Source organism: Microtus oregoni, unplaced genomic scaffold, assembly GCF_018167655.1.
Source record: "Microtus oregoni isolate MIOR12 unplaced genomic scaffold, Mior012 000031F_ref0000149, whole genome shotgun sequence".
NCBI lineage: Eukaryota > Metazoa > Chordata > Mammalia > Rodentia > Cricetidae > Microtus > Microtus oregoni.
Window position 1 is genome coordinate 29,051,131 of NW_024543090.1, and position 14,535 is coordinate 29,065,665.

The 14,535-nt window shown below is 45.3% G+C and overlaps 1 protein-coding gene across 1 annotated transcript in view; it reads left to right on the forward strand.

Annotated features, from left to right (window-relative positions):
* LOC121465587 (acyl-coenzyme A oxidase-like protein) overlaps positions 1-14,535 on the forward strand; it is a 300,287-nt gene that overhangs the window by 19,294 nt on the left and 266,458 nt on the right. The window contains exon 2 of the mRNA XM_041678830.1: positions 10,566-10,662. Coding sequence (XP_041534764.1) covers positions 10,566-10,662 — 97 coding nt within the window. The remainder of the gene's footprint in view (positions 1-10,565; positions 10,663-14,535) is intronic.

A 14,535-nucleotide genomic window follows, 5' to 3' on the forward strand; every position in this document is an offset into this window, starting at 1 on the left:
GAATTCCAGATTGTAGTGGGCCCATAGGTTGAATTACTTTGTTGACAGCTCTTAGATCTGTCACCATTCTCCATTTACCAGATTTCTTTTTTACAACAAACACAGGAGAATTCCAAGGGCTGGTTGATTCTTCAATATGGTGAGCATCTAGTTGCTCTTGCACCAGCTGTTCCAATGCCTGTAGTTTATCTTCAGCTAGAGGCCACTGTTTGATCCATATTGGCTTCTCAGTTAGCCATTTTAAAGGTAGGGCTGTTGGTACCTCTAAAGGTTTGGTATTTGCTGTATGTTCTTGTACAGCCTGAATGACTGGTGACCTTTTTCCATAATACCTCATCACATTCTTCCCAGAATTATGAGTTCCTGGAACTACAGGAATGTTAACCTGGGTATTCCATTGCTGTAGCAGGTCACGGCCCCATAAATTTATGGCAATATTGGCTATATATGGCCTTAGTCTTCCTATTTGCCCTTCGGGCCCTATGCATTCAACCCATCTTGTGCTTTGTTTTACACGAGATAGGGTTCCAATTCCCAGGAACTGAACATCTACCTCTTGAAGAGGCCAATTCGGATGCCAAGATTCTGGGGTAATGATACTTACATCCGCACCTGTGTCTAATAAGCCTTCAATAAAAGTGCCATTTATACAGACTCTTAGCTTTGGTCTTTGATCATTAATAGAAGTCTGCCAAAATACACGTTTACTCTGTCCTACTGGGTTTTTTGACTCATCCTCCACACGTATTTCATCATTTAGACCAGTATTACTTTTTACAGCAGAAATTGGAGCTTTTAATTTTCTTGTTGAGGCACGTTCTCCACTGTGACTGGGAATGACTGGGCCACTGTTGGCTTGGGGGCCTGCGAGAGGCCCCTCAAGGAGTTTCCCGACGGTATCGGGTTGCCTTGTTTGTCTGTTGTTGACCTGCACTCATTGGACCAATGTCGGCCTTTACCACATCTCCTACATATACCTGAAGGCCTAGGTCTCCTATTTTTGTCATTCCCAGAGGAGATAATATTCCTAGAAATTCTGTGCCTGCAATCCCTTTTCAGATGTCCTAATTTACCACAATTAAAACACCTGGCAGTTTGATGTCTCCTCATTGCTGTGGAAATCGCTTCTCCTACCCAAGGTTCATTGTTATAACTAAACGTCTCAACATTCATCGTATGCTGAATCCATTCATCCATAGGTGCTGATCTAGACTTTAAAGGCCCAATTATCTTTTTGCATTCTATGTTTGCATTCTCAAAAGCTAGAGATTCAAGAAGTATTTGTCCAGCTTCTGGGTCTGTTACCCCTATGTCCAGAGCCTTAATTAATCTTTGCAAAAAGTCAATAAAGGGTTCTCTCGGTCCCTGCCTAATTCTAGTATATGATTCAACCCTTTTTGCTGGATCTTGTATCCTATTCCAAGCATTTAAAGCTGCTTGGTGACATAGACACAGTACTTCATCATCATAAAGAGCTTGGACCTGTGGATCAGCATATTCTCCTGCACCAAGAATTTGATCTTGGGAAACCTCGACACCTTTTGCTCTTCCTTGCTGTTCCATATGTTTGGATTCTTCTCTGAAATAAATTCCAAACATCAAGGAAGGTCCATTATCTAAAACTGCAGACACTAACTGATGGAAATCATGGGGGGTAGCTCTAACATTAGAAGCCCAAGTCCTTATCATTTCCTTTACATATGCAGAGTGCAAGCCAAAATTAACAATAGCTTGCTTAATTTCTTTTAGATCATTCATTGTTATTGGCGTCCATCTAGCTTCTCTGACTCCCTTTGAGCCTTTAGAAGTTGACGCTTTGTCAGAATTAAGTATAGGGTATGCCGCTAAAACCTTGGGTAAGCCAGTTCTAATGGCTGGTATTGGCATTGTATCCTGTCCTTGTGCCTTATTACTCTGTTCACCAGCTCCAATCATTTCTTCAATCATTTCAAGTCTTTTTATTATTGTCTTTATTATTGTCTCTTTTGAATCCTGAATCTCCTGACCTGCATGAGTTTCTAGTAAAGATTGTATGGTTCTTAGGAGTGCCATGATCTTCCTAAATGATAGAATATTCAAAAGAATACTGAAGCCTAGTAACCAGTAAATTAAGTTATCCCCATAGTCATATAAACCTTGCATGATATTGTATTGGAAACCAGAACAGTAAAATTCGCGTTGGAAACGAAAACTGCCATATTTACCTATTATCCAGCAGGTGGCGCTGTTGCCAAGTCGCGACGAAAACAGAGTCCTGTTTCAGAGTCCGCCTAGTATTTGTTAAAAACTGGAAAATGTAAGTTGCTCAACAAAGTAAATGTAATTAAATCAATTCCAGAGACAGAACCAGAAACCCAGAATCCAGGCGTAGAGAGAAGAGCAACCTGGAAGCCGCTTATGCCTCCACGTGACAGAGTCACCCTGAGGGGTTGCAGCTTTCAGCAACCGCGTGCTCTGGTTCGTGCCACTTAAGAGCTGTGCTTGCAAGGGAGATTTAAAAACGACTCAGAAAAGAGCAAACCACGCGGCAGAGACTACGCGGGCCTGTGGAGTTTAAATCCACGTGGGGAGGCCAAGGCCACCGGCGGCGGCAGCTGAGGAAGGGAGGGTTCCCGCCAAGCCGAACTCGCGGCCGGCAGCCGAGCGGGGAAAGGAGAGGTTCTAAAACCAAACCTTGGGTGCCAACTGAAGGCGTAAGTCATAAACAATGCCACACCAGTTTGGAATTATGATTAATAGGGTGGTATTTATTTAAAAGGGAAAAAACTTACAGATCACTGTCAGCCCTCTGCACAACCAGGAAGTGAGTCTAGTCGCCGGTGGAGCAGGAAGTGAAGAGAGAGAGGAGAGGGAAGTGGCAGCTTTTTTAAAGGGAGAGAGACCACGCCCCAATGGGCTGGTATCTCAGCGGTGATAGGCTGGAGGAGTGGGAGGACCTCCCTTAACACAGGGCAGTAACTCAAGGCAGGAACCTGGAAGCAGGAACTGAAGCAGAGGGCACGGAGAAATGCTGCTTCCTGGCTTGCTCACTGTTTCTTGGCAGCTCGCTTTCTTATACAACCCAGGGCTGGTGTCAGGAGCCATTTCCCCCAAAAAGTATTGCAGGGACCATTGTCCTGGGGAGTTTGCAGAGAGCCCCACACCCCAATGGTATTAAGAACTGTTTTATCGGCAGAGCCTACCCCACACCCAACTATCTTGAGAGCTGTTAGCTGAACCCGCCCCACATTCCAACTATCTAGAGAACTAGGTGTGTCAACTCGTGACCTCCTGACTCGAGGAATCGTGACCGATCGTAACCTCCTGACCGATGACCTCGTGACCAGCTTGGACCATCTGGACCACCGGCTGCAAGATCCCTTCCTGCCCTGGCCCTGCCCCCATCCCAACCCAAATTCCTCATCCAGGGGCTATATAAGCTGCAACCTTGACGCTAATAAACGGAGGCTTTGACAACATCTTGCTTGGCCTTCTTCCTCTTTCCCGCCCATGTCTTTTCAGATAGCACCTCTCCGGGACCCTGGAATAACTGACCTGCCAGGGGGGGTTACAATCCCTAGACTAACTGACCCGCCAGGGCGGTCTACAGGCTGGCTGCCCACGGGTGGCGCCACTCACGGCAGACTTCTAAGAGCCTTCTTACTGACAAGGACTCTTTGTCAGCAGAGCAAGGCATCATAGTTGTTGAGAAGGCATCCTCTGCCCTACCTTCTAGGAGGTACCCACCGCTTTGTTATCTCTACTTCCTGTTACAGATGGGTTTTGTCTATGTTTAGAATTTAGTATAACCAGAATCATGCAGTTTGTTCACTCAACTTCTTATGGCATATTTTAATTCTAATGATTCAATCCTATAGCACAATGGAATGAAATGAATGAACTATGGATACAACAGTCACTGGAGGCAGCTCTCATTGGTCATGCTGAATGGCAGAAGCCAGACACAAAAGAACAAACACGTGTGTATAATCCAATCTCTTCAATATTCAAAAGAAGTACACAGTAGTTTCTAGAGTGAGAAGCTAGGACAGCAGGCAGCCCTGGCCAGGAGAAAGGAAGTAGAGACTGACAGGGAAACTGAGAGCACATTCTGTATGCTGGCTTGGGAACACCTCCCCCTCCCTTCACCCATTGACTTGGCTGGGGTTTCCACAGGGAAATCTACTTTGCACTAATTTCCTGAGATATAACTTATAGCCCATGCCTCTGTTCTTGATATATTATTAGAGTGTTTTAAAAATAAGATGCTAGAAATGAAAAAGGTAAGATCCAAGTTCCTGCCCACCAGCATTGTATGCATGCATGGCAATAATGTATCCCTTGTTATTTGTTGATAAGTAGGAAATTACTCCAAAGGGCAGCAGGCTGCATAGCATTACACATTGTCTCACACCGTGTCTGGGCTTCGGAGCTTCTGATCTGGGCAGTCATGGTTCAGTCTCCTGTAAGACAACATTTTGGCTGCTGTCTAAGCCTTGACCAGAACTGGGAGACCCACTTGTAAGATGGCCCATTGAACATGGTTGTGGGTAAGAGATCGCAGCTCTTATCCTGTGGATCTCTTCAAAAGGCTGCCCAAGGACCTTCATATCATGATAGCTGGCATTCTCTAGAGCAAGGGATTGGAGAGAGCTCAATATAATGTTGTCCTGATTGATATATGTCATTTATACATCTCAACACTACATTCCTTTTATATCTAATTTGCCATTCATGAAAATCACGGTTATTTATCTGTTCTCCTATTGGTGGATACCTGGGCTGTCCAAGCTTGGAGCCTTTTGCATTAAGCTGGTATGAACAGATTCCTATAAGGATTATTGTGAACACGTGATTCCATTTCTGTGGGGTAAAAATCCAGGGTGTGACCACTGGGTTAAAGGATGGGTATGTGTTTAGTTTTTATAAACCTTGGCTGGTCACTTTTAAAAGACTCACACTACTTTACACTTCCACAGAAAGATAGGGGAGGATTATACCCTCATGTCGCTCACCGGCAACTGATGTCATCACTGAAACAACGCTAGCTGTTGAGATGGGCGCACACTGGCATTGCGTTATGGCTTTAGTTTGTTTTCCCATGATGCCTGTTGGTGTTGAAATTCTCTTCTGTGTTTGCTGGTCATTTGTATATCCTTTTATATGAAGCATCTATTCAGATCTCTTGGTGTGTGTGTGTGCTTCTGTGGAATTTTATCCCACGTGTATAGCCGATGTCACACTCAGGTGCACAACATCACAAAGTAACTCCCTTGTGCTTTTCCTGTAGACTCAACTTCTTTCTGCAGCCCCAACCTCTGGCAGCCGCTGAGGTGTTATCCATTTCCATAATATTTGTCATTTTGAGAGTGTTATAAAATGGTGCTTGTACAGGATTAACCTTTTTGAGATGGGCCCTTTTACACTCGCCTCTGAGAGCCATCTAAATTGGTGTTCATGTCTATCACTATGGATACAGCACAGGGGGCTTACCTACTCCCCATGTGAGGGACATTTGGGTTGTTTGTCTTTGAGTTTTTCCCATATGCAGAATGTTTTATTATCAGCTTTTTTAGTTAGCATAGAAAATAATGGATTTCGTTATGACATTTTCATATGTATACATTATTGTCCCTTGCTTGTATTTACCTCTTGCTACCTTCCTCCACCCCTCACTGGCTCACCGATGTCCCAAGTGCCCCCATCTCTCCACATAGAGTCAAACCTAGATTCTGTGGTTGTAAGAGTGTGCCCAGTTTGTGATGGCTGCACATAGCTGTTGTAAACATTTCTGTATAATTTTGTTGTTGTTTGATTAACAAATGGCTTCTCTTCTCTTGGGTGGATATTTAGGAGTGGAATCATGGGTTGCATGTGAATTACATGTTTGAATGTCACAAGAAACTGTCGAACTTTTCCAAGTGACTGTACCATTTCACAATCCCAGCACCAGCAGTGAGCTATCTGGTGACTCTGCTAACGCTTGGCCAGGTCTATTTTTATCTTAGCCACTCTTTTTTTTTAAAGTATTTATTTATTTATTAATAATGTATACAATATTCTTTTTGCGTGTATGCCTGAAGGCCAGAAGAGGGCACCAGACCTCATTACAGATGGTTGTGAGCCACCATGTGGTTGCTGGGAATTGAACTCAGGACCTTTGGAAGAGCAGGCAATGCTCTTAACCGCTGAGCCATCTCTCCAGTCCTATCTTAGCCATTCTTATGGGCATGTATGATTTGGCTCTGTTTTCACTTAGAACCTTGTGGCTTGTTCCTGGCTTATGAACCGTGCTTTCTAGAGAGATCTCTCATTCTGAGAATTCATTACTGCCCCTACAATCCCCCCTACCCAGCAGCTCCTCCATCAGGACAGGTGGAACCTAGTATCTTTGACTTCCTGCTGGTTGCATGCCGTAATGCAGAGAATGTTCAAGTGTGTCCTTGGCGATTGGTTGTAGTCTTTTTTCAAGAAGAATTTCACACAGAACACCGGTAGTTGAGTCAGATGGTGAGGGAACTGCTGGGGTTACAGCTGGACCCTCTCTTCATGGATGACCCTAGATGTCCCTGAGCATGCCAGGCCTGGCTCCTGATTGTGGCATGAATGCCATTGACTCTTAAACTTAAAACATCTCTTGCTTCTGTGGGACTCCTGTAGGGAGAGTGAGACAGGGGAGTAGTACCTGCCACATCTCCCTATTTTACAGACTCAGGAAAACAGAACAGGTATCATAGCTGTGAAAATACCAAGTCAACTATTAGGTGTGACTTATACCCTTGCTATGCAACAGTACTTGAAGTAACCAACAAAAGTCTTTAAACGAGGAAAATACACTATCAAACCTGTGCTTAGAGCTTTAGAGTGCCTGTGACTGTCTCCACAACTGCTTTACCAGCTACGTGGCTTCCATTTCTCTGCTTCAGAGATGGCCACTTGGGTGGGCAATTATGAAGAACCAATATTCATCTTTCCAGGTGTTCCTAATGGTTTTCCATCCCATTTTGATTTCTTTGATAACTTTAAGCTGGTCCTGGTGACAGTTCAAGTGACGAACAAGTTCCATCTAGTGGTTGTTTTAAGTATATGCTTAGAAATGCGTGTTATGGGCCAATGAGAGCTCACATTTACTGCTAAACCCGATGAACTTGGGTTGGAGCCCCAGAACCCATGTGGTACAAGGAGAGAATGGTACCTGAAGGTTGTTTTCTGACCTCCTCATGAATGATGACAGGTTTGGTTTCCAAAGTGAGAACTGATTGCTGGAGGGATTCAAGCTGGAGATATGTTACATGAGGACTTGCATCTCCAGAGGCCTGGCACTAGGCTTCTGCAGCCCCCGTAACTCAGCTTCCAGCCTCTGTGAGTGGAAATGGTAAATACATCATAGGCCTGGGAGACTGGCACCCCCAGCTTTAGAGAACAAGCATTATAGCTCTTGGGCAACTGATATTAGGGATTTCAGGTTGGGGTGTCTGAGACCTTGGTCCTTACAGCTTAGAAGGTCCTGAGACCTCGTCCAGCAACCAGGACCCACAGGTTTTCTTCTCTGACTTGTCACAAAGTCTCTTGATTGTCACATGAGGCTCTTTGCCTTATCTTGTCTTTTTTGTTTCCACTGTCCTCATCATTTCTACCCTAGCTGCCCTTTGTCACTGCGGCTACTGATGGCTGTTCCCTTTCCAGCTGCTGCCACCCCTTCTGCGGATGGTTCTGTTGCCTTCCGTTCCTGTTACCAGCGTAGCTCATTCTACTAAGGTCAAAGATCAAATTCAGGTGAGAAGAGGCCATCTGAACTGGAGGGGCCCAGAGAGTGTTTAGGGTGAAGTGCTTTATCAGATGCTGGATGCATGCACTGTAAACTTGTCTCAATTCATAGACTATACTCCATCAAGAATAAACTCCAAGGAGCTTAGTGGTTAAGAGCACTTGTTGCTCTTCAAGACAACCCATGTTCAGATCTCAGCACCCACACCTCACGGCTCACAGTTACCTATAACTCCTTGGAAGAGATCTGATACCCTCTCATCCCTGGACACTTACACACATGCCACACATAAGACACACACACACACCTTTTTTAAAAAAATAAATAATCCTGATCTTGATGTAATCTTGATGAGCTTGTAATCCAGCACTTGGGGGAGTGATGCAGGAGAATTACCATGATTTTTATAGGTCAGCCTAGTCTATATTATGAATTCTATGCTAGCCCAGGCTAAAGAATGAGATTCTGATTCAAACCAAAGACAATCAAACCAACCAAACAAAACTTCCCAAACGAAATAAACAAATAAAAAAGTGTGAACCTTCTGTAAGCTGCGGACTTGAGGCTTTAGTGCAGGTTAATTGGTTATAACTAACATCCCACTCTGGGAGGTGAATAATAATAATACAAGAGGCTATGCATTTGCATGGGCTGAAAATATATGGGAAATCTCTGTACCTCCTGTTCAATTTTGCAACGAACCTACACTGCATTAGGAAGGTCCATAAAAAAACCAAACCCAAACAAACAAACAAAAGAAAACTTTTTCTGCTGTCTATCATACTTATTTCTGTTTCCACCCATTCAGACATTCTCTTTCTGTTGGTCCCAGCCTTGTGTGTGTGTTAGTAAATAATTTCTTCTATGTTGAGAAAATACCTTTACCTGTCATATCCTTTCTGTCTCTCTATCTCTGTCTCCTTTCTCTGCCTCTCGCTGTCTCCCCACCCCAGCCCCCTGTGCTGGAGTTGGGATCTGGGGCCCTGTAAGGCAGCAGGCAAGCACTGTGTCACCAAGCCACGCCTCTCTTATGTCACATGAAGGATGCCTTTGTGAGAATGTCTTCATTGTTTCCTTTATTCATGAAAGGCAGTTTCAATGGATGTAAGACCTGCTCTGGTCATTCTTTTGTTCCTGAGCTAAGAAAAACAAACAGACAAACAACCTGGAGCCTCCCCCTCCCCCTCCCCGCCCCAGGCCTCTGTGGCTTCTGAGGAGAAATTTGTTACTACCCTGTGAGTCTTTCCCTTTGCATTGGTTCTCTCAAGTTGTCTTCCTAATTTTTGCTTTTGGTTTTTAGACTTTGAATTGTGCTACATCACAGTCCATGAACGAAAGTTCTTCTCATGTGATAGGCTCATCTCCCAAAGACCCCCACCTCCAAATGCATCACTTGGGTGATGAAAAACTGAAAAGGGAGAGGACCAGCTGGGTGGTGGTGGTGCACCCTTTAGTCCCAGCACTGGAGACAGAAGCAGGTTGATCTGTGAGTTCCAGGCCAGCGGTCTGGTCTACAGAGCCAGTAGATAGCCAGTACAGAGCCAGGTCTAAACACAGAAACCCTGTCTCAGAGGGAAAGAAAGAGAAGGGAGAGGACACAAATCTTCAGACTGAGCACGTTCTCATGAGTTCACAGACTTGCTCTCTGTCACTCCCATAGGAGCTATTTTCATCAGAGAGGTGTTTTAATTAATTTTGGCTACCATATTTTTCAGTTGTATAATTTCTATGTAATGCCTCCCTAAACAACTTATATTTCTTTGGTGAGGTTTTTTTTTTTTTTTTTTTTTTTTTTGGTTTTTCGAGACAGGGTTTCTCTGTGGCTTTGGAGCCTGTCCTGGAACTAGCTCTGTAGACCAGGCTGGTCTCGAACTCACAGAGATCTGCCTGCCTGTGCCTCCCGAGTGCTGGGATTAAAGGCGTGCGCCACCATCGCCTGGCTTCCTGTTTGTTGTTTTAAGATCATGACTATAATGTATCAGTGTCTGAGTCATCTTGGTATTGCCATGATACCATCCGAGATAGAGGCTAACATCAACCGTGGATGAGGCTCTTCTAGGCTTCTGCTATGTTTTGCACGGAACTATTAGATGACACAGAGGAACCTCTCCTCCTGGGCTTAGGCTTGTTGAGAAATAGACGCCAAGATGGAGCTAGACATGCCAGAGATTTGATGGAGGAAAATACCTGTGAAGGGCAAAAGTATTGAGGGATTGGTGAAAGATGCTGCCAAAATATCGGAAGGCAGGATGGACCCTGTGGTAGGAGACAGGCAGGAAGAGTGTTTCTTGAATAGTCCCTGACACAGCACAGCCCAGGACTTTGTCACAGTTAGGACAGAATGCAGGTGGGATAGGAGAAGGGCAGAAATTTCTTACCAGGCAAGGGTAGTTTTGATGCTACTAGGTCAAGCTCAATCATCTGCCTGGACAGCCAAACAGGAGAGTAACTTCCCAGTGACTCTAACTTCATTCAATCAAAATCAGAGCAGTGGAGTCAGGGATTCACAGTTTGACTCTGAATAATTCTCCCCACATTATCACAGTCCTCTCCTTATACCAACCAACAGGTTCTACTCTGCCCCGCCTCCACAGATCCTGCCCTTGGGTCTTCCCAGACTATCTTTAAAGCTCTGCAGAGGAGAGGGAGTGGTGGCAGCCTCATTTTAATTCGGTCTTATCAGGAAACCCTCCCCTTTCTCCTTCCAGCTGACCTTGGGTGCAGGGCCAAAGTGTCTGTTCTCTCAGAGCTCTGGATTTGGTTCTGGCAACTTACAGAGTCAATGTCCTAATGCCCACATGCTATCTGTTCTGTGCAGGTATGATTTAAGTTTGGATGAAATGAGAGCTTTGACAAATCAGCGAACGAAGTTTGTCCTAAATCACCCTCTGGTAAAGCGTGTATTTCAGGAACAGGTAAGTGACATCATTATTTTTGCAAGAATGTGTGTGTGTGTGTGAGAATATTTATCTGTTTCTGTAGTGTGTGCCTATAAGAAAGCAAGGCATGTGTTATTTGCTTTTGTGACTTGTGTAAGCTCATGGCCTGACAAAGCAGAGTATATTCCTCAGCTCCCTTTCTGCTTTAAACCCCAGACTGGGTCAGCTTTCCTGGACTCCATATTTACTGTTAGGTATAATCTTAAAAAGAGCCTCTCTGCCGATGCAAATAATTCCAATCAGACTGTTAAATTGGGAGCGTAGCCCCCAGCCCCTGGCCTGGGAGTTGCATTACTCTGGACTCCAAATGCCCCCTCCCTGGGAGGGGGTCAGGACCACTCTCACAGGGTATTTAAGTGGCCTCCTGGAGGAACCCCGAGAGCGTCTTACTTAACAAACGATGGGCATTTTGACCTAATTGGATTCCTGCGGAGTTGCTCTTTTTTTTTTTTTTTTTTGGTTTTTCGAGACAGGGTTTCTCTGTAGCTTTGGAGACTGTTGTTCTTAATTTCTGTTTGTCCTATGGGGGTAAAGACGATTACGCAGGGAAAAGACACAGACACGCGGCGGTACCACGTGGTACACTTTTTAATGGGAGGGGAAAACACACTAGGAAAAGTGAAAGGAAGGGACAAGGGGAAGGGATAATAAAAAAAGGGCCGAACTTGTGGCTTGTCCTTGCTTTTAACAGGATGCAAAGGCTTCTGGGAAATGTGTCCCGCGCTTGCCGTCCAGAGGGATGTTGGGAGTTGTAGTGTTGCAAGGGAACAACAGAGACTGTCCTGGAACTCCCTCTGTAGACCAGGCTGGCCTCGAACTCACAGAGATCCGCCTGCCTCTGCCTCCCGAGTGCTGGGATTAAAGGCGTGCGCCACCACCGCCCGGCTGCGGAGTTATTCTTATCACAGACCAAATAAAAGATGCCCACGTTTACTAAATGCAGCGCTCCCACGTGGCCAGGAGAGCATGGCAAGGAGAAGGGGGGGGGGAGCCTGGCGGGGGGGGGGGGGGGGGGGGGGGGGGCACCACGCAAAACCCGAGACACGTGTTCTTTTCCTAGGCAGAGGCCTAAATAGGCTATGGGAACAGTCCTGACCCTTCCTGGGGAGGGTTCAGCGTTTGGCAGGCTTCCCGGAGGTGAAGTCCGTACCAAGGCAACCCCCAGGGGCAGGGGCCTTAGGATGGATGCCAGGGACTGGGGTGAGACTTCCAATCATTTGTTCCTCCCAGGCTGGAGAAGAAACGATCCATAGAAGTAACAAAACGTCCAATTATAAAACTGATATAACTCAGGTCGTCAAATAAAACTTGCTGACAAATGGGAAACAACTCATTAAAAAGAAAGTTTGAAACATTTTAGACTTGTCCAAAGTTTATGAGTGTTGGTCATCTAAAAATTGCCATTTTTATTTCACTGGTACCGTTTTAGTCAGCTTAGCCTCATGATAGAGAAGGAAAGGAAGAAAGACGATGAGATGAAAGATCCCCTCTGTAACACTAGCGTTAGAAACTGTCTACTGTAGCAGTTCTGTATCACGTCCTTTCCGTTCAGCTCAGTGGCTTCCTTAGAGGTACTTTCCTTTTAGAGAGCCACAGGGGAGGGGCCTGAATGGAAGACGACTTCAGTGTGGGAGATGCTGAGAGCTGAGAGTACCTCGCAGGAAGCTCGGCCTCCTCCTGCCAGGGAGTGATTGAAGATTGAGAGGTGGGGGTCCTCCTCTCGGTAACTCTCATGCAGCGCCAGTCAGCGCTGGATGTAGTAGGGTTCAGATCCAAATGAGAATAAATCCTCCAAACCCCACCTCCGAGTAACGGTCCTGAGGAGATGTAGGGGCTGACTCGCACATTTCGGGGGCTGATTTCACTGCCTAAACACAAATTTCCCTCAAAGTAGTCAGCCATCTTGAAGTGGGCGACACTGCCCTTCAGTGGAGAGCACGTGGAAAGATGTTCACTTGGAACTGACAACCCCTACATAACAGAGCACATGGATAGAAAAAGCAAACAAAACCATGTTTCATTACAGCCCTTGCTCAAGATTTTAAAGTTAATAAATTGCCAATCAATATACATTTAGAGTTGTGAGTATTGACACCATATAAAAAAGGAAACATATAATTTGGGGCTCACAGTTGCAGAGGGTTCGAGTCCGTGGCCATCGTGGTGGGGATCACGGCAGCAGGCAGACAGGCAATGGTGCGAGACCAGAAGCTGAGAGTTTGCAGCTTGATTCACAAGCGCAGGGCAGAGAGAACTAACTGGGAATGGTTTTTGAAGCCTCATCTCCTGCCTTCAGCGCCTTCTAAGCCTTCCCAGAGAGTTCCACCAACTGGGGACTAAGTATTCAAATTAATGAGCCTATGGGGGGCAGCTCAGTTTGTTTTTAGTCCTGCCATTAGAGACCAGAATTTATTCATCCACTGTGGGGCTGGTGGGAAGGTAGACTCCTGGCGTGAGACCAGCCCTCTGCTCCCTTAATCAACCCATAACACATGGCGCTTAAACTAATGCCAACACCCCAGACACTGATGTGGAAGTTGATCCTTTAGTGAGGCCTGAGAACTGCTTTCCTACCTGCTGAATCTGGAGGAGCCTTTGTAACCAAACTCTTAATGAAGTAGGCTAACCCAGATTCAGTTACCTCCCTGTTTTTGTAACTCCCCTAGTGACTCTAGGCAGCCTGGACCACTTTCTGTCCCGGATGAATGGATCTAATTCCTCCATAAGGCACAGGAGTGCCCTTGAGTATCCTTCTGGTTCATCTTCTGTTAGTTATTTTGATGAATTTGGTTCCCCTCTCTGTGTGAGTCCGTAAAAAAAAAAAAAAAAAAAAAAAAAAAAAACCAATGAAAGTAAGCTAGCTGTCAGTCCAGCAGGCTCATCTCACTGGGTAGATGTCAGGAGACTTGGCAGTACATCTGTGTTGGAAGGTTCTCGGATCCCACCCTTAGACAGCTGGACAAGCTGCCTACATCCCAGGATCCTAGAAGTGTTACATGATTCATTCTGCCTTTCAATAAAAAATATTGAGTCATGGCTGTCCTGCCCAATCAGAAAGCGTACTGGCTCTTCCGTCTTTTTCTGGCCCCAGTGACATATTGCTGCTAATGTTCAAGGGTGAGCCAGTGAGTTCAGAGGCAGAGTGTAAGTGTAATGACGATGTTTTCAGGCACATGAGTAGGGAGCCTCACTTGTTCCAGTTCTCCACGGACAGTTCACAAGCCAAGAATAAGCCATTAAAAATATTTCCATCCTGTCTCTTCTCTGTAAGACAAAATGTTTCAATAATCTTAAAGGGGAAAAACACTGAGACCAACTAAAATGTGTGTGAGTGTGTGGATATTTTTCCCTCCTCTCCCTCCTTCCCTCCTTCCCTTCCTCCTTTCCTTCCTCCTTCTCTGTCTCTCTGATTCCGTGTCTCTCTCTTTATTTCTCACTTTCTATATTTCTCTGTATCTATATGTTTCTCTGTATGTTTCTCTTTCTGTGCCTCTCTCTGAGCCTCCCCCCCCCGTATGTGTGTGTGTGTGTGTGTGTGTGTGTGTGTGTGTGTGTGCATATAAACACATAGGATACCCAGTGTGAACACTATCATTGCTTACTGTACTGGTACCTCTTATACTGGTCTCTAGTAACATCAGCTTTGTGTATCTCAGCCAAGAACTTTCTTGTTCCTCTGGCAATTTCAGGATTGGGTCCTAGGTGGAGGAACTGCGGACTCTCTATCTCGATGAAGAGATTAAAACCTTAGGGTAATTGTCCTCTTTGTGGCAGGACTAAAATGGGAGTTTTCACTCCTTGCTTTGGAGCTGTTATGGTTTGCTGTGAAATCTTCTATGGGCTAGTGCA